At 43.3% G+C, this 26,457-nt stretch overlaps 1 protein-coding gene and 1 long non-coding RNA gene across 2 annotated transcripts in view; one reads left to right on the plus strand and one right to left on the minus strand.

Annotated features, from left to right (window-relative positions):
- Positions 1-145: 145 nt before the first annotated feature.
- The window catches only part of Cfap43 (cilia and flagella associated protein 43), an 86,928-nt gene continuing 60,616 nt past the window's right edge, over positions 146-26,457 (minus strand). Inside the window, exons 23-38 of the mRNA XM_051146755.1 lie at positions 25,435-25,665; positions 23,665-23,871; positions 21,449-21,538; positions 20,749-20,829; positions 20,069-20,194; positions 16,818-16,937; positions 14,563-14,670; positions 13,309-13,395; positions 10,453-10,541; positions 8,092-8,305; positions 6,855-6,967; positions 5,480-5,639; positions 3,356-3,520; positions 1,484-1,564; positions 498-651; positions 146-312 (exon numbers count right to left, since the gene is read on the minus strand). Of these exons, the coding sequence (XP_051002712.1) occupies positions 146-312; positions 498-651; positions 1,484-1,564; positions 3,356-3,520; positions 5,480-5,639; positions 6,855-6,967; positions 8,092-8,305; positions 10,453-10,541; positions 13,309-13,395; positions 14,563-14,670; positions 16,818-16,937; positions 20,069-20,194; positions 20,749-20,829; positions 21,449-21,538; positions 23,665-23,871; positions 25,435-25,665 (2,193 nt within the window). The remainder of the gene's footprint in view (positions 313-497; positions 652-1,483; positions 1,565-3,355; positions 3,521-5,479; positions 5,640-6,854; positions 6,968-8,091; positions 8,306-10,452; positions 10,542-13,308; positions 13,396-14,562; positions 14,671-16,817; positions 16,938-20,068; positions 20,195-20,748; positions 20,830-21,448; positions 21,539-23,664; positions 23,872-25,434; positions 25,666-26,457) is intronic.
- On the plus strand, positions 21,007-21,477 carry LOC127189696 (uncharacterized). The gene is made up of 3 exons (XR_007830669.1): positions 21,007-21,044; positions 21,205-21,268; positions 21,365-21,477. It is a non-coding gene; the product is annotated as an uncharacterized LOC127189696 (long non-coding RNA).

Below are 26,457 nucleotides of genomic sequence, written 5' to 3' on the forward strand. Positions count from 1 at the left end.
TGTGCAGCTAAGGGCTACTCTCCTTAGGTTTTCTCATAGGAGCAAGAGGTCGCCTTTATTCCCGCGGCACTGTTGAGTGGCCCGCCCTCTGGTCCTGCTGGGCTCTACATTGGGACCAGAGCAGGGAACCTGGTCCTGCTGGGCTCTACATTGGGACCAGAGCAGGGAATGTTTTCATCCTTAGCCGCTCCACTTCAGCCTGCAGTATTGAAATCTGCTCCGCTTGCTGTTTGGAAATGTTTGTCAGCTTCTGTTGTTTCAACAGGTTATCATATTGTTCTCTGGCAATCTTTTCACAAGTCAGCTTAGACCCTAAGCCAGAAATGGAGAAAGGAATTAGTGGGATTATTACCAACAACGAGTATAGCAGCAACGCCTAAGATCATTCGTGTGGAGGGGACACTGGTAGCTTGACGGTGGTGCTTCAGATATCAGGGACACCGGTTAGAATGCTGCCAATACCAGTTACCTATAATTGATTGAAGAAAAAAGCTCACCTACTGCATTGCAGATGTCTTGTCTTTCTGAGACAGCCACCAGTTCTTCCCGTAGATTACAGGTTAGAGTGTAATTTGCTATATCCTTTTGATTGCTGTATCGTCCCAATTTCTTTAGTAGTTTTTTGCAGTTATCTACATTCTTCTTGTGAGTCTGAAATTTTTGTTCCCACAAGACCACAAAATAATTTTGAAAAAAAAAGTTTATAAAAACATTTGTACTTTAAAAATACTTTATCATCACTAAGACAACTACTATGTCCCTAGTGCCTGCTAGATAGATGGTCTGTTCACAGCAGGCACTCAGGTCTTTGTTTTGTTTTTGTTGTTAGAAAACAGAATGTTAACACTATTCTTTAGAAAAGATTTTATATGATCTTAAAATTTGAACATTTTAAAACCTTGGCAATGCCGGGCGGTGGTGGCGCATGCCTTTAATCCCAGCACTTGGGAGGCAGTGGCAGGTGGATCGTTGTGAGTTCGAGGCCAGCCTGGTCTACAAAGTGAGTCCAGTACAGCCAAGGCTACACAGAGACCCTGTCTCAGAAAACAAAGCAAAAACCAAAACCAAAACCAAAACCAAAAAAAAAAAAAAAAACCCAAAAACAAAAAAAAAATAAAACCTTGGCAGTTACTTTCCTTCCATCTCACATGCTGTATAGTATAACCAGTTTGGTCATTACATTATACTAAAATGAGTTCAAAATGCAGGAAGACTAACAGGGCTTGTGTGACTCAGATTTAACTAATGTGAGAGCAAACTCACAATCACTCATAAACAGCCCAGAGGTGAATCCTAATTTTCAGAGATAGGCAGCAGTCCGCATCATTGGCTGCGGTTGCAAAGACACTATTCAGGGACCTCGGATTTTCATGTACATCAGTACGTTATCAAGTTTCTGTTGGGTTCTGTCTGAGTTCATGACTGAAACATTACTCTGCTCACATGATTCGCAATTATAATAATTGATCTGCTTGAGGCTGACCTTCTCTATGACACTGATGGTTTGCTCCATTATTCCAATCTGAATGGCAATCACATTCTCGTAGTTTGGTTCATTTAGGTACTTTAAGAGGGGGAGAAAAAAAAAAGATATCACAATACATGTAAGAGTCATTTTTCTATCTTTTAGATAAGCAAAGTTTTGAAGTGTCTGTATGTGAAGATTAATTTGGTTTTTGTGCTATAATATTTACTTGTATCTAGCTATTAATATACTATATTATTAGTCTATATGCTAATCATTACAAATGTTTACATTTTTCTATTAGTATGGCTCAACAAACATAAGTGTCTCACTTGGGCTCTACATTAATAGTTTTCTAGTTAAAGAAATCAAAGTGGATGCAAGGACAGATAACATGGCTTTGCCTTCAAGGAAAAGAGGCCATACAGAAATGGCTGGCTACAAGAAGATATGTCAAGTGTAGCAAAGGCGGTTTGTGATGGGTTAGGGTTTCTCAAGACTTGGGAAATCAAAGAAAGGCTTCATAGAGAAAGTGTGAAAAGTTAAATATTGGCAAACTAGGTAGATAGGATGGGAGGAGGGGAAGGGACAAGGAACAGAGGAAGGGGAGGAAGGTGTTTCGGACTGAAGAGCCTATGTGAGCAAAAGGTAATCTGTTTGAGCCCTTAGGAGATGGCTCAGTTGAAACAATGCTTGTCAAGCCTGAGAATCTGAGTTCAGATTCCCAGCACCGATCCAAAGGCCTCTAACTCCAGCACCAGGGGGCGCCCTGGAGCTTGCTGGTCAGCCAGGCTAGCTGAAGTATGTGGGACAATTATAGAGAAAGACACCTAGCGTTGATCTTTAACCTTCCACACACTTGTACTTCTCTCTCTCTCTCTCTCTCTCTCTCTCTCTCTCTCTCTCTCTCTCTCTCTCTCTCTCTCTCTCTCTCTCTCTCTCCCTCCCTCCCTCCCTCCCTCCCTCCCTCCCTCCTCCATTTCATATGACAATACTGATGGATAAGAAGCATAGTGGCATTTGTTCCTCTCATTTGCCCTAAAGGCAAGTTGAGTGATACTGTCCACCTAGGGACTTTGAATTTATTCGGTATCTAAAGAATATTGTTTTAATCTGGGTGTGGTAGCACACGCCTTTAATCCCAGCACTCAGGAGGCAGAAGCAGGTGGATCATTGTGATTTCGAGGCCAGCCTGGTCTACAAAGCGAGTCCAAGACAGCCAAGGCTACACAGAGAAACCCTGTCTCGAAAAAACAACCAACCAACCAACAACAAAAAGAATAGTTTAAAATGTTTGAGCAGCTATTACTAGAATCAACTATGAAATAAGTATGATAGATAGCAGTGTTCAAATTAATGAACTAAATGGGTTTTGAGAAAGAGGAGAAGAGAAACAGACATACACAGGGTGGGTGGGTGGGGGAGAGGGAGGGAGGGAGGGCGAGAATGAGAGTATGAGCTACTAGTGTTAGAGACTAATAAGATGTGCTGCGGCCAGGTGGTGGCGGTGCACACCTGTAACCCCAGCACTAGGGAGGCAGAGGCAGGCGGATCGCTGTGAGTTCGAGGCCAGCCTGGTCTACAAAGCCTGAGTCCAGGACAGCCAAGGCTACACAGAGAGACCCTGTCCTGAAAAACAAAACAAAACAACAAACAAAAAAGATGTGCTGCATCTTACTCTAAACCAGTGAAAATGGAGGACTGTGGCAGAAATGGAGACAAGGAAAAGATAAATAGCTAAACTGGGAAAGAGAGCCACCGAAGCTGATTCAAGATTTTAAGCCTGATTCAGTGTTTAGAGAGATGAGAAATAAGCAAATTAAGAAAGGAGTGACTTTCTATTAAGTATTTGTGAATGAATGAATGAATGCAGGGGCAGGGGAGACTGGCCTGTTGACGGTCTCGTGAGAAAAACAGCATCTGGATATCCCAGGCCTTCTGGTTGAGATCTTCCATTTCCATCTCCATTTTCTTGTGCTCCCACTCAATCTGATAGATTCCTTTGTGGACTTCTTTACTTTCCATCATGCTAGCAACTTTCTTTTGTCCTTGAGCCTAAAAAGGTACATTGGTAGACACACTTGTGATCCTGTATACAGAACAGTGCACCATCTGAAGCTGGTTTCTAAAACTCCAGCTGATAGCCTATATGGATTTGGAAACTTCCAGGCCTTCACATCTGATGCTCCTGGGTAAAACATGTGGTTAACATGGCTAAGGCATATTAGCATCTACCTTGTAGCAAAGAAAAATGTCAGCTATGACATTTACCCCACTGTTTTGTACTTCATTTGGAATAATGGTTATTCAATATATTAGGTTATATATACAATATATTCATATATTCAATTCATTCATGTTATCCAATAACATATATGAAATTCACAAATATTTTAAATAGATAACATTTAAATTAATTAATTAAGCACATTAAATTTTATAAAATGAGATATTAAATATGGGAAGCGACGGAGCGAACACAGCGCAAACCAGAAGGAGTTTTAGTGGGGCAGAGCTTCCAATACTACTAAAGCTATGCAGGCATTAATTCAGATTTTCTTGTTACACAGTTAGGAAAAAAAGGAATTTGCACCAATAATTTATGTGCCAGAGAAAAGAAAAAAAGAAAAGAAAGAAAGAAAAGTTAAAGTCAAAGCCAGCAGAAAGATAGAGTGAACTAGAGATATGTGAAATAGAAAATAGGAAAACAATGAAAGCCATGAAGTCAAAAGTTGGTTCTTTGGAAAAAAAAATCGGTAAGATTGACAAAAATCTAGCTAGACTAAAGCACATGGCTGGGAACGCTCATCTCCATACCCAGAACTGTAATTAGAGCTATAGTAGAGCTATGAATCAAAGATTATATACTACAGAAACTAAGGTAGATTAGAATGAATGTTTAGCCTCACTGTCCTGAACTTTCTTTACCTTAGAGTCATGTAGATAGATTTTTTAAAAAATATATCATGGGGTAAGGTCTTGGCATACGTTTCTACAGGTAATTTTAATAATGGCAGCTACTGTGAGAAAACACTGATATAACATCATTAAAGTTACTGTCTTAGGGTTACCATTGCTGTGATGAAACATCATGACTGTGGGTCGCCTCCTCTGGGGGAGGGGCTGTTGGCCACCAGCCCACGAAGGCAGGGGCAGCAGGACTCTGAAGTCCATGAGCACGCGGGAGAATGGCCCTCCAGGAACCACTTCAGGGAGAGAGTTCAACTTTATTCAGGGAGAACAAAGGCTATATATGCCTTGGGGAGTCGGGGGCGGGGTGCTCCCAGGATAGATGTGCACAATTGGCTGGAACTAGGCTCTTCAAGGACGTTAGATTAGCATTTGGCAACACATTCCTACAGTATGAATGGGAACACAGTACCTAATTATCCTATAGGTAAGGGGAGGGGAGAGCCAGCAGGGAGCTGTGTCAAGGGCCATATATCAAATGTGGTTAGTGGCATCTATGCCTAAAGACACTCTCCAGATGGAGTCAGGCAGAGAGCAGGAGGGCTTGCTGGGGACAGGGAGTCCTCCATCTAGTGCTGAGCACAGAACAGCTATCTAGATTGGGAGGAGCCGGGTCCTTCTAACACATGACCAAAAACAACTTGGGGGGAGGAAAGGCTTTTATTTGGCTTATAGTTCCACATGAGTGTTCATCATCAAAGGAAGTCAGGGCAGGAACCTGTGGCAGGGGCTGATGCAGAGGCCATGGAGGAGGGCTTGCTCTGCCTGGTTTCTTAGAGAACCCAGGACCACCAGTGCAGGGATGGCCACACCCACAATGGGTAGGGGCCTCCTACATTAATCACTAATTAATAAAATGCCCTACAGGCTTGCCGGCAGCCCAATCTTCTGGAGACATTTTTTTTTCCAGTTGAGGCTCCTTCTCTCCAGTGACTCCAGCTTGTGTTAAGTTGACATAAAACTAGCCAGCACACTTACCATGGAAACGAGAGACACTATAAAGCATTCTGTACAAAAGCCAATATGTTCAAAAACTATAGTTACCCGAATCACAGAATTCAAGTCTTCAATTATGTTCTTATTGATGAGAATCGCATCAGAATATTCCAGCGTCAACTGGAAATTCTCCAGTTCTATTTGTCCTTGTTTAAGAAGAATTTGTACTGTCAAATTCACCTGGAATTTCACTTTTTCATCCTGCAATCTAAATGGAAAAAGACTTAAAAGGAAGTATTTGCAGTGTATTTAGGGATCAAACGTAACCCATTAGCTGAGACATAAAGTTCTGACCAACCCACGGATGCACCCTGAGTGGCCTGAAGAAAGTTTCCCCAGAGATGAGCCTTTCCAGAAGACCCTCTAAGAACCTCTTCCCTCCACCTGGAGCTCTCTCTAATTGGATTGTTGAAGCAACAGTATAGACAAAATTAGTGGTGAACTTCTATTGTAAGGTTAAGAAAAGATGAGGGAGGTAGATATGGTCAGGATATAAAGATTAAGAAAAAAAACTGTATAGTTTTGATTGTAATGAAAATGTTTTTAAAATGACATAGAAATACTTTAAGTCTATCAAAATATTGACCTTACTGATTTTGATAATATGCCATTATTAAATCTATATATTGCTTATCAAATCTGGTGCATAATTCATATTCCTCCTATAGCCTAGATCTGAAACTGCTGAATAATGAGGAATTTGGGAATGTCACAGAAATATTTCTTTATCCATGTGGCTATCCATATGGCCTTTTAAAAATTATTATTATTTTTTTTTTCCGAGACAGGGTTTCTTTGTGTAGCCTTGGCTGTCCTGGACTCGCTTTGTAGACCAGGCTGGCCTCCAACTCACAGCAGTCCACCTGCACATGGCCTTTTGAAACAAAGACTTTATACAAAGCACTCAGTAAAAACCACCAGGCTCTACAAAGAAAAACACAAACCTGGTGGGTGTTTGTGGAGAAATGGTTTGGAAATCTGCTTCGTTTTTCCCTCAGTCCTGAGCCCAAAAGTCTCCACTGGCAGAAACAGGCTCTTTGTATGTTCATGTGGTAGGGACAGATTTACACAAAGCTTTGGCCCCTCTCCCGACCCCTGAAAGTTTGTTTCTTTATGTTATGAGCACGCCCGGCAAAATCTCTTTGGAAACAAGTCTTGGGTAACAAACCACACTCTATAAAATAGAACATTTCAGGACAGTGCTAGGATTGAGACAGGCAGAGCCAGCTGTGGACTAGCTAGGCAGGAGGCAGGAGGCAGGAGGCAGGAGGCAGGAGGCAGGAGGCAGGAGGCTGGCTCTGTAAGGAGGCTGGCTCTGCAACTGGGGGGGTGGGTTGGGGGGAGTGATGGGGGGCTCTGCTTAACTGAGTTCAACTCAGACTATAAATGGGAGTGAAAAAAAACCCTGAGAGGTTTGAATTACCGGAGGAGCTCATGGAACACTCTTTCGATCTCGTGCTGCACAGCCTCATCATCCTCTATCTTCCTCCGGAGAAAAGTTGTCATTTCCAGTAGGGTGGCTGCCTTCTGCTTCAACTGATAAACCCAACCATCAGTATGTCAGAGCATGTGACGACTTGGCTGGAGACAACACCTGTCTTTGACTGTTTCTTACAAAAATCTCAACAAAGCCTGCCTTTCTCAGAGATTAATACAAGTTTAAATCTTTTTCTAACTCTGGTGAGTTTTGTAAAACATGGCTGGCACATTCCATAAGAATTTTAAGGAGTATCAAGTTGGCCTTTTGCTGAAAATCAAGTACGCAGTTGGTGTGTGTGTGTGTGTGTGTGTGTGTGTGTGTGTGTGTGTGAGAGAGAGAGAGAGAGAGACAGAGACAGAGAGAGAGACAGAGACACAGAGACAGAGAGAGAGGGAGGGAGGGAGGGAGGGAGAGAGAGAGAGAGAGAGAGAGAGAGAGAGAGATGTACATGCATATAGACCAGTTTGAAATCTGTTCCCATCACTTACATGAAATTCTAGAATCATGGATAATAACAGTTTGCCAATCTGAAGTACGTGCGCTGACTTTGGGGAGTTAGGAGACAGGAGACAGGCAGTCAGGAGGCAGAAGGCCTCTTCACAGCTAAACGTGTTCTCACTCTTTCACCTTTACCTCATTTCCGCCCCCTGTTCCAGCAAAGGGTGAAGCTTCCTCTGGGGAGCTAAATAGAATTCTATGCCAAATGAGATCATTTCTAACTATGCTTTCAGGAGAAAAGTCAATGTGAACCACGTGTGTAATTTTAAATTTTGTTGTGGTCACTTTATAAAAAGTGAACTGAAACAGATGGACTTATTTTACTAATACTTTTTATTGAATGCAAACCTCCAAGATACTGTCCCGCTCATAAGCAATGTAAAAATATTAACAGGACATTTCTTGTTTGTTTCATGGAGGCTCTCTAAATCTGTATGTGTTTTCCACTGAGCACTTCTCAGTACTGGTCATATCTATTTCCAGTGCACAGTAGCTACTTAGCATAGAGGCCACATTTTGGACCTTGGGGATTTAACATCAACAAAAATAATATTACTTGATTTGTTATGTTATTATTACTAATTCTAACTACTACCCAGCAAGAGGCTCTAGCTTTCCTGATGTACTGACAGATGTGTCATGTGCTATTACTACACTTACAAGTTTAAATGAAGCTACATACTTTGTATTCATTTTCCACTTTTGCTCGTCGTGTTGCGCAGAAATGTTCCCAGACCGAGGGGTCCAAGCCTTCTGGCATGTTACTGATATTATCCAGCTCGTCCATGGCTTTCATTAGCTGGGCAAAGTTTTCCTTATTTAACTTGCCAGATCCTGGTCGCTCGCCATAAGGAACAAGACTGGTCACATCTGCCTGTGCTTTCTGTTTGTGAACCCTGGTATTAGCAAGAAGAGATGATTAGCCTTTAATAGTCTCACATATACCAAAAACCAAACCAAGTAACCGACCAACCAAAACAACCAACCAAACAAATCCCACTGTTAGGTAACAGACCATTAGCACAAGCCTGACCTTGTACAGTGATTTCCTTTGTCACTTCAGGGCTGGCGAGCAGGTTACCCCAGGGACACACGTCCTCTTTTGCCATTTCATATTCTAGGTTCCCAGACATGCCCTGGACTTACAGGCACCCCTGACTATCGCAGCATCGGCAGCTTTACCCATGCTAGGAAACCCACTTCTTCTGTGGGCAAATAAGCACCCAATACTATTGAGTGTGCGTGCTCCCTGGGTCTACTTGGACATCTGGACATATGTAGACTGGGGAAAGGCTCTCTGTCTACAATACACTAGCCCAGTTTTCTTGGGCTGTAGCTGGGCAGTGAAGGAGGTTACAAAGAGCTGGGCTCGGCACTCCCTGTGGAATTAGATTTCAAAAGAGATTCTATTTGATGATCAAGAAGGGTCCCTTGGCTTTTACTGTATAGCACATTCCTGCCAGACCTGGTAGCTCACACTGCAATCTCTGCCCTTGAGAGGCTGGGGCAGGAAAATAATTAAAAATTCAAGGCCAGTCTGGACTACATATTGAGTTTCAGGCTAGCCAAGGCTTTATAGTTAAGACCCTGTCTCAAAAGACGTACAGTAACTAGGGAAACTGAGCAAGGAGGATAGCTCCATCAGCACTGAACAGGATAAACACCCGCGTGCAGCCCCCAGCATCCGCATGAAAAAACCCATTGTCGCAGTGTATGCTTGTGACCCATCCCAGCACCGGATGGGCGGAGACGGGCAGATCCTGAGGCCTCTCTGACTAGTCAGCCTAGGAAAACTGACAGGATCCAGGCTGGTGAGAGAATCTGTCTCAAAAATTAAAAACAACAACATCAAAACAATCCAAAAGGTGGAAAGCAACTGGGGAATCACATCCCAGGTTTACTTCTGGCTTACACACACACACACACACACACACAGTTCCCAGGAACCTGTCAAAGGTTTATATCCCTCAAATAAATTACCTTGATCCTTTGTTGACAAACAGCATGACTCTGTATTGTGTTATTTTGAAAATTTAAACTTCACTATGTTAGAAATCAAGCTATCTCAGTACTCCTCCAGCGTAGAAACGTATTTCAGAAAGCTAGAAAATCATTATTTTGAACTACCTTTTTCTTTTTTTGCATTTTTAAAAATTTGAAACTTTATTATAAAAAACACTGCAAGCCAGGCGGTGGTGGTGCATACCCTTTAATCCCAGCACTTGGGAAGCAGAGGCAGGTGGATCACTGTGAGTTCGAGGCCAGCCTGGTCTATAAAGTGAGTCCAGGATAGTCAAGGCTACACAGAGAAACCCTGTCTCAAACAAACAAACAAACAAACAAACAAACAAAACCCAAAAAACATTGCAAATAAAGACCTTGTTTTGAGCATAGTCACATGAGATTTTCCGAGGAGAAGCAATTTGTGGTCAGATCCATTGGGAAGATATTACTGACTATCTTCCTATTCCTAGAAATCTAAAAGCCACTAGCAAGTTGGCTAGTTGGGAGGCTCTGCAGTGAAGAATGCCACTTAGCTGTAAAAACCAGTACTTCCTCAGACATGTTTGGTCTTGGAAGCCTGTCTTGTGTAAAGCTCCACTTGTGTTTGGTGGAATACTTAAGGTATGGCTTAAGCCTTCCCATGTGTGAAATAGGAGCACAGACACAACTATTTTTAAACAGTTGAAACTAATCATTGCACTTTATTCTCTCTCATAAGGCACCGGCATGATCTTGGAAAACACTGAATTATGATGCTTTTGGATGCTTCCTTCTCAGGGTGTTTCACTGATTGCTTTGATCTAATTGGGAAAAAGTAAACATTGATAACTACTTTACTTTTTGACATCTATTTGCTTTTGTGCACGTACACACTTGGCTGTGTGTCACGGCGCACTGTGGAGGGTAGAGGGCAGCTTGTGGGAATCAGTTTTCTCCTTCTGCCATGGGGATCCCAAGGATCTCTCTGGCTCTTATAATTATTTTTAAAAGACCCTGCCCTCCCCGGCTCCCCGGATCTGGTAGTAGAAGAGAAACAGACCTGGGCCTGCGTTTAAAAAGCTTGTGGAGGACATCCCCCTGGTGTCCAGAGATTTCGGAAATTTCCTTTTTGAAGCTGCGCTCCAGGACCTAAGGACAGACACAATATAATCTCCAGGATTGCAGAAACACACAGGAGTTTCTCACTGGCCAATGCACTCTCTCAAATACAGATAGTACTACTGTGGCCTTGAGACCTGGTCCTTTACCGTTATCGGAGAATGACCATTCTCTCTGCAAAGACTTTCTCCAAGATTTGTTCCTAGAGAGCATGGCAGTGCATTGAAAATGTTGTCTTATATAACAGATGAAAAATAAATTCATGTAGACTTGCTCCCAGATAATATTTACTCCGGAAGCATGCAAGTCACTGTTCAATCCATTTCACTGCATTCCAGTCTACAATCCATTTCATTGCATTCCAGTCTACAATCCATCTCACTCCATTCCTGTCTACAATCCATCTCACTCCATGCCTGTCTACAATCCATCTCACTCCATGCCTGTCTACAATCCATCTCACTCCATTCCTGTCTACAATCCATCTCACTCCATTCCTGTCTACAATCCATTTCACTCAATTCCTGTCTACAACCCATTTCACTGCATTCCAGTCTACAATCCATCTCACTCCATGCCTGTCTACAATCCATCTCACTCCATGCCTGTCTACAATCCATCTCACTCCATGCCTGTCTACAATCCATCTCACTCCATTCCTGTCTACAATCCATCTCACTCCATTCCTGTCTACAATCCATTTCACTCAATTCCTGTCTACAACCCATTTCACTGCATTCCAGTCTACAATCCATCTCACTCTATTCCTGTCTACAATCCATCTCACTCCATGCCTGTCTACAATCCATCTCACTCCATGCCTGTCTACAATCCATCTCACTCCATTCCTGTCTACAATCCATTTCACTCAATTCCTGTCTACAACCCATTTCACTGCATTCCAGTCTACAATCCATCTCACTCTATTCCTGTCTACAATCCATCTCACTCCATTCCTGTCTACAATTCATTTCACTCAATTCCTGTCTACAACCCATTTCACTGCATTCCTGTCTACAATCCATTTCACTCCATTCCTGTCTACAATCCATCTCTCACTCCATTCCTGTCTACAATCCATTCCACTCAATTCCTGTCTACAATCCATCTCACTCAATTCCTGTCTACAATCCATCTCACTCCATTCCTGTCTACAATCCATCTCTCACTCCATTCCTGTCTACAATCCATTTCACTCCATTCCTGTCTATAATCCATTTCACTCCATTCCTGTCTACAATCCATTTCACTCCATTCCTGTCTATAACCCATTTCACTCCATTCCTGTCTATAATCCATTTCACTCCATTCCTGTCTATAATCCATTTCACTCCATTCCTGTCTACAATCCATTTCACTCCATTCCTGTCTACAACCCATTTCACTCTATTCCTGTCTATAAACCATTTCATTCCATTCCTGTCTACAACCCATTTCACTCCATTCCTGTCTACAATCCATTTCACCCCATTCCTGTCTACAATTCATTTCACTGCCTTCCTGTCTACAATCCATTTCACTCCATTCCTGTCTACAATCCATTTCACTCTATTCCTGTCTATAATCCATTTCACTCCATTCCTGTCTACAATCCATTTCACTCCATTCCTGTCTATAATCCACTTCACTGCCTTCCTGTCTACAACCCATTTCACTCCATTCCTGTCTACAACCCATTTCATTCCATTCCTGTCTACAACCCATTTCACTCCATTCCTGTCTACAATTCATTTCACTCCATTCCTATCTACAATCCATTTCACTCCATTCCTGTCTACAACCCATTTCACTGCATTCCTGTCTACAACCCATTTCACTGCACTCCTGTCTACAATCCATTCCACTGCATTCCTGTCTACAACCCATTTCACTCCATTCCTGTCTACAATTCATTTCACTCCATTCCTATCTACAATCCATTTCACTCCATTCCTGTCTATAATCCATTTCACTCCATTCCTGTCTACAATCCATTCCACTGCATTCCTGTCTACAACCCATTTCACTCCATTCCTGTCTACAATTCATTTCACTCCATTCCTGTCTATAATCCATTTCACTCCATTCCTGTCTACAATCCTTTACACTCCATTCCTGTCTTCAATCCATTTCATTCCTTTCCTGTCTACAATCCATTCCACTCCATTCCTGTCTACAACCCATTTCACTGCATTCCTGTCTACAACCCATTTCATTGCACTCCTGTCTACAATCCATTCCACTGCATTCCTGTCTACAATCCATTTCACTCCATTCCTGTCTACAATTCATTTCACTCCATTCCTGTCTATAATCCATTTCACTCCATTCCTGTCTACAATCCTTTACACTCTATTCCTGTCTTCAATCCATTTCATTCCTTTCCTGTCTACAATCCATTTCACTCCATTCCTGTCTACAATCCTTTACACTCCATTCCTGTCTACAATCCAGTTCACTTCTTTCCTGTCTATCTAATTTTGTTGCATCTTCTTTACGGTATTCTAGCTATTGTTTCTGTTATAAGCTGTTGGCTATTTATTAAGCTGATTTCTGAGCAAATAGCAGACTCCATAACCCCAAGTTTAAGACCCATAAACTTGATGACCTCTCTATCCTAGGGAAATTTAACACAAATTCCTTCAGACCCACAGATTTTTCAGAAACATGTAATGTTACAGAATGAAACTCGCTCACAGCTGAAAAATGATAGAAGGAGTACAGTCCACGAGGAAACTAACGTATGTCCAGCCCAGCCTCCCCAACCAATCCCAACCACAGCACCTCTGCCCTGTCAGCAGATGAGCCTGTGACTCACTTTGTCTTCTGCCACTAACAGGTCATGGTGCTCCTTGAACAAGTCCAGGTTCTCCCTGGATTTCTGGATGGATTCTGAAGTCTTGCTCTGCAGCAATGGCAGGGACAGTTAATTGGAACTGGTGTGTGTGTGGCGGGGCAGTCTCAAGTCAAACAAAGCTACAGGTGATTCTACCAACAAGAAGAAAACTCATAGGATGCAACGGCAGAGAGCCAGGAAGTGTTATGCAGTGTCTCCGAAATGGCCTCCTCCTTTGTTAAAGGTATCTAACAGCTTGCAGTGTTGTTATGATGCATTTCAGATACAGTTTTGCAAGTGCAGGATTACAGGCATGCACTACCATGCCTGGTAAAGTCCTTGGCATATGTTATAAACGGACTCTTTTTCCTTTTTCCTTCATTCTTTCCCTTCCTTCCTTTCTTTTTTTGAGATAGGGTCTCTCTCTCTCTATGTAGCTCTGCTGTCCTGGAATTCCCTGTATAGATTAGGCTAGCTTGAACTCAGAACTCTGCCTAACTCTGCCTCGTGAGTGCTACGATTAAAGGTGTGTATCATCACACCTGGCCATATAAGCAGATTCTTAAAGTTAACACATAAGTCATTTATGATGCAGTAAATGTGTTCATACTGTGATGTATGACCTCTGTCAGCATAGGTTGGCACCTGTTGAAACATGCATAAACAATTAGCATTGATCTCACCTCTTTAATAACTCTTATCTATTCATGTTTATATTTACTGTTTCTGTGTTTATCACTTTTATGTTCAGTGTCATTGGGACTACCGCATGGTCCATAGTGGATTACTTTTCCTGAGAATGGCCTGTGAACAGCTTCAAAGATTGCATGCCTTGGTCAGGATCCTACAGCCAGTCCATGGTTAACAGCTGTATTTGGGGGTGGAGCGGGGGGGGGGGGGTGTGTTTCTCTGTGTAGCCCTGGCTGTCCTGGAACTCACTCTGTAAACCAGGTTGGCCTCAAACTCAGAGATCCACCTGGCCCTGCTTTCTGAGTGTGCCAGATTAAAGATGTGTGCCACCACCTGAGCATGGTTGAACAGGAATAGCAGAAGGGAAAATATTAGGTGAAATAGCCAAATGTTGTTCTAACAGTCCCTACCTCCCTTTTCCTTAAGGCATCCCCTTGTCTCATAAGGCTGCTTGATGAGACTGGGTCCATAAGTCTAACCCAATAAGGCTCCAGATGGGGTCTATGTCTAAACAAGCGCACCGATGCCAGAGAGCCCTGGACTTACTTTCTCCTCCTGTTTCTTCAAAAGGTAATTGTTCAGGAACTGTTCTCTGGAGCTCAGTTCTTCATCCAGCAGCAGAGAAAACACAAGGTTGTTTATTTTCAGTTCCTCCTGTGGAAGAGCATTGAAGTTTAACATTCCTAGCTGATAAAGAACTTTCTACTGATGGTCATAGCCCTGACACCAATCAAATACACTCATGAGACAAGGAATGCCTTAAATGAATGCCTTAAAGAAAAGTCAAGTAGGGACTTTTTACAATAGTATTTGGCTATTTTGCCTTATTTACCATTTCAACACACATTCAGAGAAACAGTTAACACCAATGAATTATTTAATGAGGTACTATACAGGCCAATGCTCCTGTTATCATCAATTTTTAAAAAAGATCCGCTTTGCCAGCACAGAATCCAGCTGCCACCAGCAGCAGCCCCAGTAGTGACCACTGTTTTGACTTCAACAATCATGAAGCCCCGTGTTTCTGTCATTTTACCTTAGTGGCATTTTACCACAGTGGCATTGCTTTTCATTAACATTATTTTGTCAAATCTTCTAAGTCTCTTAGAACCCTCATTCTCTCCTTCACAGTTCACTTGTAGCAATCAGCAGTCTGTATACAGTTTTGTGTCTCTCCAACTGCTTGCCATCATAATCAGTTTATAAGGCTCCAAAGACCCTTCTAGTCCTTGGAAACTGGTGCCTGGGTCCAGAGGCTGAGTCAGACCTTGGTTGGATCCTTTTGGCAAAGCTGTGCATTACTCTGTTCTCTGGTCAGGGCATACATGTTCTGCGTTGTCTTTTTGGGATGTTTGTAGCTATGGATGCTCAGTGCACAAGCCTACTATGCTTACTGAGAGCTTCAAGACAGCTATTGTCTGTTTTTACTTAAAAACAAAAACCTTACTAATTGAACTATTGTATGAAGAAGTGCTCCTACTTATAAGTTTGTCCCCTAGAGGTATAGTTTGTACAGGAAGGTCAGAACAGATATTAGGTACTTTATCAGTTTTGGGACAATGCCCTTGTTGTCACTGTCTAAAGGCCAGTGTTGACTGGGAAGTTGAAAGACTCCACGGTCACGGGGCGAGGGTCTTCTGTGCATGGCTGTGGGGGAATTATCTTGATTAACTTATGAGGGAAAACCCATCTTGGTTGTGGTCAGGATCACTTACTAGGCAGGCGATCACAGACTGTAGAAGAGGAGGAGGAGATGTGGGCAGCACAGACGCACCCTTGTTCTTCTGGCTAGACATATTGGGACCAGTTGCCGATGCCTGGGCTCCCCTGTCTTGATGGTCTAAAACGTAAACTCTGAGCTAGACAACCTCTCCCTCTCTCTCTCTTTCTCTTTGGTTTTTCACGACAGTTTCTCTGTGTAGCCTTGGCTGTCGTAGACATGCTTTGTAGACCAGGCTGGCCTCAAACTCACAGCGATCCACCTGCCTCTGCCTCCCAAGTGCTGGGATTAAAAGTGTGCGCCACCATGCCTGGCTTAACCTTTTTCTCTCTTAAGCTGCCAGTGTTTTATTGCAGCAACAGAAAAGGAAACCAAGACAACTGGAGTTTTCTTTGTAAAATGTCATAAATCCATGAATTTGGAAAGTTTGGATGAGTTTCAACAAATTGCAATAATAACAATAAGAACAACACCAACAATAACAAATAATAATAAATGTTATTATCATCATTGGTGCTGGAGCCTGGCACATGCAAGGCAAGTGTTCTGCCCCAGCCTGGTATTTCCGATTCTTAAATGGTGTCCTTTAGACCAGAAGTGATGATAGCCACTGAGTCCTTTGGACATTGCCTAGTAGTCTGCTTGTCCCCTCATTATCTGTACGGGAAAATATTCTAAGCATGTACGTTTTTTAAAAAAGCAGCTTTACTGAAGCATTTCACACCCCACGCATTTCACCACTAACAGTGAATAATCTGATGCTTTGGTACACTTGCACAGCTTTGTGGCCGTTCTTCCCCCACCAGGTTTGGAGAAATCCTCTCCACAGCTATTTTATGTCTACCTCTCTCAGAAGCTCCTCCCTTTCGCTAAAGCAGCTGTGTATCAGGACACTGGAGAAGCCATCAGGAGAAAGAGGGAGTGTGCAGCAGCAGGCTGGAACGGGAAGGAGGTGGGAGGCGGCGGGCATCAGCACACAGGGCCTCAGTACCAGGTAAGTGTGCTGTTCTGCTTCCTAAGATGGGTGGGTTCCCCACAGCTACTTAAAAGGACAATATGCAGAGAGGAAGCCTCCATTTACCTGGTTGACAACCATCTCTGCCTTCACTCTTCTTTCAAAGAGTCTCTTCAAGTGCTCGTCAAAGTTCTGCGTGCTTTCTTGAATAGAGTTTTGAAGTTTCTTCAGTTCTGCTTCTAAAGACTGAACGGGAGGCGACAGAATAATTAGATGCCTAGTACAACTGCCACTTGTATTTTGCCACAAGGAAGAGGCAGGAGGAAGGCAAAGGGGTCCTACCTGGGCCCATCCAAAATACCGTGTGCTTGGAATTCTTGCTTTCATTTTTCATTTTGTTCATTTTTGTGTGTATTTGTGTGTGTTGTAAATACACATATGCATACATGCATGTGTGTGTCCATACATGTGCCTGTGCACACAGGTGCGGAGGCCAGAGGAGGATGGTGAGTGTCCTGCTTCATCTCTCTTCTTTATTCTCTTGAGACAAGTAGCCCTGAAACTCACCATCTGGGTTAGGCTGGCCGGCCAATGAGCTTTCAGGGTCTGCCTGTCTCCACATCCGTACCCTCAACACTGGGGTTACAGACGTGCACAACCACGCCTGCTTTTCTTCAGGTGAGGTCTAAGAATTTGAATTCAGGCTCTCAACTTTGGGCAACATGTACTCTTTCCAGCACACCAAGTCATCTTCCCAGCCTTGGTGTTTGCTTTTAGAATTACACTGAAGGAAAATAATATTAACGATCACTAACCAAGTTGGCCTAAGAAATCAAGCTGTGTCAAATCTTCCCAGAAAAATTCTGACTACAGATAACAATTTATCCCGTCTTTGGATATGTTGGAATTTTTACATTATGTATTGTATTTTGATATTAAATTAAACACATCTTTCTATGTGTGTGTCTGTGTGAGAGTATGTGTACACGTGTGGGCAGGTACACATGGAGGCCAGAAGAGGGCGCTGAGTCTCCTGGAGCCAGTTACAAGCATTCTGCACAGCCACATGGGGATGCTTGGATCCTACCTCCCATCCTCATGCTTGAGAAGAAAGTGCTCTCAGCCTCAGAGCCGCCTCTCAAACCTCCTGAATTTGATTTTTTTATTTTTTATTTTTATTTTTACATTACTGAAAAAGTAGTCCAATGTCCAGTGTTAGGGAAAAAGACGGGGTGTGAAATGAAACAACATTAGCTCTAAGTAGATTCATGTGCCGTTGTGAGAGCACCAGGCTGAGCAAGAAAAGCAACATGGAAAAGCTTTAAAAGAAATAAATAAAAAGCCCAACTGAGATTAAAATTAACCACTGAAGGTAAAGCTATATTTTGTGTCCTTGTTTTGTTTTCTTTGTTCACTTGAGGAGAGCAGGTGCAGGGAAGGCAGTTCGTTAGCTTTCTTTCAACTTGGTACAAGCCAGAGTCATCTGGGAAGAGGAAACCAATGGAGGGAGTATCATTGTTACAGTGGCTATCAACAAGCCTGTGGAGCAGTTTCCTGATTACTGACTGACGTGGGAGGGTCCAGCTGACTGTGGGTAGTGCCTCCCTGGGCCAGTAGTCCTGGGCTGTGTAGAAGGCAGGCTGAGAGAGCCATGGAGAGAAAGCCAGTAAGCAGTGTTCTTCCATGGCCTCTGCTTAAGCTTCCGTTTCCAGATTCAACTTCCTTCCTGCGATTCCTGCCTTGTCTTCCCTTCATGATGGACTACATACTGTAAGGCGAAGTAAATCCTTTCCTCCCAAGTTGCTGTTAGCGATGGCACTTTACCAGAGCAGTAGAAAGCAAACCAGGACAAATACTGAATTTAATCAAGGGTGGGATTCATCAGAGGACTCTAAATGGATGCTCAGGAGAGTGAGGACGAAGGTAGGAAATGGATCCTTTCTCTTTTTTTTTACATTAAAACATGGTGTGAACGTAGTTTAACAGTCGCAGCTTGTCCTCATTTGCTTTCTATTGCTGTGATAAACACCAAGATCAAAAGCATCCTGGGGCTGGGCGTGGTGGTGCACGCCTTTAATCCCAGCACTCAGGAGGCAGAGGCAGGTGGATCTCTGTGAGTTTGAGGCCAGCCTGGTCTACAAAGTGAGTCCAGGACAGCCAAGGATATACAGAGAAACCCTGTCTCGAAAAACAAAACAAAACAAAAAAAGAAAGAAAGAAAGAAAGAAAGAAAGAAAGAAAAGCATCCTGGGGTGGTGTGGTGGTGGGGGAGCGGGGGGGGGGGGGGGGGGGGGAACATTAGCTTACATGTCCTGGCACTGTCCATCATGAGGGAACTCAGGGAGGAAGCGAAGCAGGAGCAAGGCAGGACCATGGAGGAAGATGCTTACCTCCAGGCTTAAAATTAGCTGCCTTAGAGCACCCAGGACCACTTGCACAAGGGTGATACTGACCTCCGTGGGATGAGCCCTCCCACACCCATTAACAATCAACAACATGTTGTACAGACAAGCCAACTGTCCAATCTCATGGAGACATTTCCTTGATTCAGGTCCTCTTTCCCCACTTGACTCTAGTTTGTGTCAGGTTGTTCCTGCCTCTGCCTCCCACATGGTGGGATTACAGGTATGCACTACCATGCCTGGCTGCCATCAACTTTTGTATCTCCACTATGGGTGTAAGATATTTTAATGTGGGTACCCTGTGTCTTTGAACGGGAAGGACATAACGATAGAACTGTACTGCAAAAACCTCAAAGAAGAGCTGAGCTGTGTCGTGCTGATTGCAAGGTTCTTTTCTCAGCTTCTTTCCTTGAGCTTGACATTGAGTCAAGCAGAAGTGTCACTGAACTCAAATAGCTGGAGCCAAGACACTGCAGTCCCCTGTAATGCCATGCATGTGCTGTGACAGGTGCTCCTTAAACAGAAGGGCAGGCAAATGGTAACAATGTGGCAAGTGGAAAGTTGACAGTAATAAAAGATGTAAAAGAATTGTTACGTATTTCCTTTTTTTAAAAAGTCCCTGTTCTTCAATTTTTGTCTCTCTCAGTCTCTCTAAGTTTTCAAGAGACTTTAAGCCAAATCACTATCCTTAAGCTATTAGAGGCATTAGGAAAAATCTGACCCAGAGAATCTAGAGACGTTATGTTAATTTTCTGTCCTTCTAACCTTTCTTTTTTTTTTTTTTTTTTTAGAGATTTATTTATTTAGTAGACAGTATTCTGCCTGCATGCTACACCTGCAGGCCACAAGAGAACTCCAGATTTCACCATAAATGGTTGTGGGCCATCATGTGGTTGCTGGGAATTGAACTCAGGACCTTCGGAAGAGCGGGCAGCGCTCTTAACCTCTGACCCATCTCTCCAGCCCCCTTCTAACCTTTCTGTACTTATCTCTCTCTTCATTTAGCTCCTTGACTTTTTTCTCATACTCTTTGAATTGCTTCCTTTCTTCTTCAGTCCACAGAGCATCAGCTTTTGCCACAAAAGCAGGTTGAGGGATCACCTGGAGATACAAAGGTATGTAGTTTATGTGCTCTAATGCATAGAAACTGCATCCATGTAGCACTGCAGTAAAACCTCCCAGCTTAGATGACAGCTAAAAACACAGAACGGTAAGGGAGTAACCTGGTGCTCTGACAGAAGGTTGAGGGAAAGCCTTAGGTTCCCATGTCTCTGAGATGGTGATCATTTTAGAGTTGCCTGGACTCTTAAGTGACACAATCAGATGTGTGTTGCTAGCTTTGTAGTTGGAAGTTCAGGAAGACCTGGAATGTCATGTCTCTGTTATGTCTGGGCAACTGTGGGTGAAACAAGAACACTATGCTTGCTTGTTTGTGCTAATTTCTTCTTTTTTTCCTCCTCCTCATGGTGGTGTTAAGTGCATGAGACAGTGGAAGGCACATTTCTTGTTGGCCCACTGGGGCATCTTTGCAAGTTGCTGAATATTGAGGGCTGTAGGGTTTTTAAAACTGAGTCCCACAGAGAACAAAAATGATGAACCTCAAGTAGCTCTTTCTACCCCATTGCATCTTCCACAAAGATGGCAAAACATCTCACCATTCTTAAGATGTCTTCCTTCTTGACTTCCAGAACACCCCCCATCATGTCCATCAGGCCTCTGTGTCTTGCATCGGAGGCCTGGGGAAAAGACCAGGATCAGAGAAGGCGTTGAAACCGACAGCTAACGCATCAGGCAGCTGCCCGCCTGCTAGTACAATGTTTATACTTGGGACTTGTGATATGATGGGTGATGCAGGGAGAGAACAGAAGGACAGCAGCTGAGGTGCAGGTGGCTCCTGAAGGACAGCAGCTGAGGTGCAGGTGGCCCCTGAAGGACAGCAGCTGAGGTGCAGGTGGCCCCTGAAGGACAGCAGCTGAGATGGAGGTGGCCCCTGAAGGACAGCAGCTGAGGTGGAGGTGGCCCCTGAAGGACAGCAGCTGAGATGGAGGTGGCCCCTGAAGGACAGCAGCTGAGGTGGAGGTGGCCCCTGAAGGACAGCAGCTGAGGTGGAGGTGGCCCCTGAAGGACAGCAGCTGAGGTGCAGGTGGCCCCTGAAGGACAGCAGCTGAGGTGCAGGTGGCCCCTGAAGGACAGCAGCTGAGGTGGAGGTGGCCCCTGAAGGACAGCAGGGGAGGTGGAGGTGGCCCCTGAAGGACAGCAGCTGAGGTGGAGGTGGCCTCTGGACTGTGGCAAATGTGCGGTGTGTTTCTTTGATAGAAAGGAGGCTTTGGGTATTAGTTGAGCAAAACCACATACCCGTGCTTGTTGCAATCGCTCGTTCTCACGGGATGCCTCCAACTCTTCTTTGGCTTTTTGCCATGGAGCAACGTGTTTTTTAAATGAAATCTGAAAGAGAAAGTACAGTTTCCTGCCAAGTTTCTTTTAAAAAAAAATCAAGCCACATTTTCCTTCCATGGTCTTGGAAAAACTTAAATGGTATTAAGGTGATTAAAGAAACATTCCAGATTTTTCCACTAGTTTCTTATTGTGGGATGAAGATAAGGTTTAAAATGAGAGATCTGGAAAAATGAACCCTCACTTATCTATTAGCTCTCAGGAATTCTCTCATTTGAAGAGGAATTTTATTTAGATTAGGACAGAATGGTAAGAGGCTCAAAGAAGTGTCACCTAAGTCATATCCAAAAAGATGGAGGTCTTAGAGTTAAGAGGCAGGGGTGTTCAAGGAACCATGAACCAGAATGTGTGGTCTGAACGGGTACTCACTAGACATGGAGGTGAGAGAGGCAGTCCAGAAAGGGCCCGTGGCATCCTTCCCACTGAGTAGCCTAAGCCGGGGAGGTGGGAGTGGGGGCAGGCAGAGCAAAACGACTGCTCTCTGGAGCGTAGAATAGTTCAGAGCTAAACCCAAGCAGAGCTGGGGTTCCACTAACGTTGCAAAACTGACTGCCATGACAGGGACCTCAGAGAGTGGCAGAGTGAGGTCTTGTTGTCACCTTGCTCCATGTCTGAGGACACACAGCATTAGGTAAAGGAGAAATGACTTGAATGGCAGCAGAGTGCAGAGGGGAAGTGTCTGTTCTCTGAAGTGTGGCAGCGGACAGTGCTCAGACCTTGGTCCTTATTAGTCATAAGCTGGGAGACTGTGCTCAAGCTACATGACCTCTCTGCACCTTACTCTCTTTGGCTGTGGAACGGAGATCAAGCTTGAATAATCACAGATGCATTCCAGTCTTACTGGGACACTTAGAGGCATGCCTGGCATCTAACACACATCAAAACAATTCATACTTCTACACATGGTTAGATTTTGGCCCCAAATTGTTTCAGTTGATTTCATATGCACCAGAGATATCCTTGTGTGTTTTCTCTGTCTTTTAAACTTTGTAAGCACTTCAGCTTTCTATTTTCTACTGCTTCCAAGGAACACACTGAAGACCATGTGGCCATCTCCTTTCCCTGTGTCCTATAGTGCTTGAATTGACCTAGATAATTACTCAGACTCCATCCGCATCACTGGCCTGCTGGAGTACTACATTTATTACCTGTTTGGGCCAAGGAGCCTCTCCTCCAGTAGACCTGGAGTTGGAACTAAGAGATTCTCACTCAGATGAGCTTTTCTCTTTACCAGAAGAGACACAAAGTGGAAATTGCCAGAGGAGGAAGTTCAACTGTGCAGAGACTCAAGCTAACACTGAAGACAGTCTTCTGGACACCCCACCACATCCCAGTCTTGAGTTCTTGCTCCCTCTAGGTTTGGTGTTGAAACCTTCCCTGGATCCATGGGATTCATAAAAGAAACCTCCCTCCAGCTGAGGCTATGACACCTGTGCTTGTGACTTGTTACCAGTGCCAATGCAGCTGCGTCCAATAGTACAGACAGGAGGATGGACAAACCAAGCTGGCATGGGAAGCGATTAAGACGGCCAGCCTGTACCTCATCATCTTCAGCCTGTACCTCATCATCTTCAGCCTGTACCTCATCATCTTTCGCCTGTACCTCATCATCTTCAGCCTGTACCTCATCATCTTCAGCCTGTACCTCATCATCTTCAGCCTGTACCTCATCATCTTTAGCCTGTACCTCATCATCTTTTGCCTGTACCTCATCATCTTCAGCCTGCACCTCATCATCTTCAGCCTGTACCTCATCATCTTCAGCCTGTACCTCATCATCTTCAGCCTGTACCTCATCATCTTTCGCCTGTACCTCATCATCTTTCGCCTGTACCTCATCATCTTCAGCCTGTACCTCATCATCTTTAGCCTGTACCTCATCATCTTTCACCTGTACCTCATCATCTTCAGCCTGTACCTCATCATCTTCAGCCTGTACCTCATCATCTTCAGCCTGTACCTCATCATCTTCAGCCTGTACCTCATCATCTTTAGCCTGTACCTCATCATCTTCAGCCTGTACCTCATCATCTTTAGCCTGTACCTCATCATCTTCAGCCTGTACCTCATCATCTTTAGCCTGTACCTCATCATCTTTCGCCTGTACCTCATCGTACCTCATCGTCTTCCACAACAAGGGCTCTTTCTGGCTGCTCACAGTCTTCAAACACTGGCTGCCAGACTTTTTCTTCCAATTCCAAGTCTGAAATAATTTCTTCAATTCTAACATTCCGTTCTCTTACGCGTGCAATTTCAATCTCTTTTTGTTTGTAGGCAGCATCAAATTCACTATTGAAAGCCTTTTTCACCTTGTAAATGATATCCTGAAATAGCAATAGGTTACTGACAACAACATATCTTATGTTTTTTTCTGGTAACATAATCCCATATACACCCCTAAGATCATTCCAGAAATTAGCATTTAGAAAGGTCAAACTCGGGAGGGGGGGAAGGAATGGGAGGATACAAGGGATGGGATAAACATTGAGATGTAACAAGAATAAATTAATAATAATTATATATATATATATATATATATATATATATATATATATATATATATATATATATATAAAAGAAAGGTCAAACTCATCTTCCCAGACTGGTGTTTATGGTGAGTCATTTCTAGGTTTAATTAATAATCTACAATGGTATCTAGTCAGGTTTGGATTAAGGCAGCAGCAAGATTTACACCCTAACTGCCTTCTTCCTAAACTGCGAACTGGAATTCAATGTGCAGGTTTGCTGACAAATACCTCTCGGTCCTTGAAAGCTCATTGGACAATTCTTTCTACCTTTTTGTGTGTCCTTAAAAATCTACCACAGAATATTTATGATGCAGTGTACAGGATTCAGCATTTCTTTCTCAGAAACTTGATGAAGAAGATGCAGGGAAGGAAGCAACGGTGTTTGGAGAGCCTTGCCGAGAAGGACCACTGTGCCCATCTGCTTCCTATATGGAGTTAGGTCATTCTCAAGATGAAGGGGAAACCGGAGTTAACCTGTGAGGTCAGCCAATAGCTATGGTGGCAGCAGGGTCAAGTGGACTGCTCCAACTCAACCCAAGTGCTAAAGGTTCAACTCAGAGTGGCCACTCTGACTCAAACTCTGGTTTATGTTACAGTCAGAGTTAAGGTATTTTGGGCTCAAATGGATTCCTTACAGAGATACAGCGAACGCAGTGGGCTAGAAGCTGATCAAAGGTGACTGAACAGTTCTGTGTGTAAATAGAAGTGCCAAGGGTTGAAGAGGGTGGGGAAAGGACAGGAAGCCAGGGCTGAGTGACACGGGAAGGGGAACACAAACTGAAGAGAATGCTGAAGGACTTGGAGAACAGGAATAGCAACGGAAGTTCAAACCATCTACAATCTTAGTTGTTGACTGAAAAAAAAATATTCAATAGAGTCTTCTCTCTTCCAGGTGTGTTCTGAGACCGACTTGTTTGGCAGAAATCAAGGAGTGGAAGTTTATAGCCAGTGGGACCTCATGCCTTATATTGAGGCTGTTGTATTTCTCTGAGTTAAGCAGAGATGAGCAATTGCGTTCTGACGTTACAGATCCTGAGTGATGGATGTGTGGGTTACTGGGCAGACTGCAATGAAAGCATTTCTTTGAACTAACTAAAGTTCTAATCAGAATGTTTTGTCAGCTGGGGAAAAAACATTTGCTAGAAAACTTGGTATCATCACATCCAGTTGGATTGGATGGGAGTAACTTTTGTACACAAGCTCTGTCTGTAAGACGCGAATGCTCGTCACTTGTGTATTTCTCAAGGCGTATTCAGATACCACTCGGTTATTGCTAGGATTTAATGGGAGCCATTGAAAAGCACTTTGTGTGGAATATCAGAGACTTTTTTTTTTTAATAAAAAAGGAAATTCACTCACTTTTAGCAATATAATTTGGTTGATTTTCTCCTCTCTGGAATGAAGCTCCAATTGGCTTGTCAACAATGAGGTATCTGCCCCAAAATCAGTGCTCAGACTCCCCAGCAGGTAATTGGGCAGACTCGTATCTTTTACTATCTTTTCTTCATCCTCATCTTCTTCATCTTCCTCATCATGATGCTTTTTAGCCAAGGCAGCTGTAGACTGGTTCTCTACAATTTCCTTGCGTAGCTAAGTATAGGGAAAAGATGACATGGAAGTTACACAATTAGAATTCCACAAAGGGCAATTTTCAGGTGATTCAATTATTTTAACGATCATTTGAAGAGGTCAAATGATCTTGCCAACAATTCAGCTCCCTGTGATGGGTGCTGCAGAAGAGATTAAAGTCCAGAAATGGATTCACTGTAAATCAAAAGAATAAAAGTGACCCTTGCTGGTACACAGTATTTATGTTTTTGTGTCAGGATGATACCAGCCTGTAAAGATTCTAAGTTAAACATGAAAAAGATTCTTCTCCTCATATTTTATCATGGAACTTGTTCCCATGGGATTGGAGAGGGCAAGTTGATTTAAGTATGCCTTCATCTTATGTTTCAGAAAAAGAGGGAGTGCGAAGTTCTGGCCAAGACAAACCTGTGCCAAAGGGACACTTTTTACTGCTTTGATAGACACTGTTGTTTAAAAATTGTAGCTAGGATTGCTTTAGGAAAACCATAAATGCCATCAACATAGATTCAGTTTCATTTGTGGTCAATGACCATAGAGCATGTCCCTCATGTAAGGGAGGACATTATGTAAGGGACAGAATGTAAGGGTGTGTAGGTGAAGAAGACCACCTGTGAGCAGGGTATGAACAGCACCCATCTCATTAAAAAAAAAAAAAAGCATATTCTCATACTTGAAGAATAATCAAGATATAGGGTATAGACTCCATTCTTATTGTTTTGATATAAGAATATATACTTATGAGGGTACAGTATATAATTATCCAGAAGCATAAATACACACTATATGCAAACT

The sequence above is a fragment of the Acomys russatus genome, chromosome 5, assembly GCF_903995435.1.
Source record: "Acomys russatus chromosome 5, mAcoRus1.1, whole genome shotgun sequence".
NCBI classification, from domain to species: Eukaryota; Metazoa; Chordata; class Mammalia; order Rodentia; family Muridae; genus Acomys; species Acomys russatus.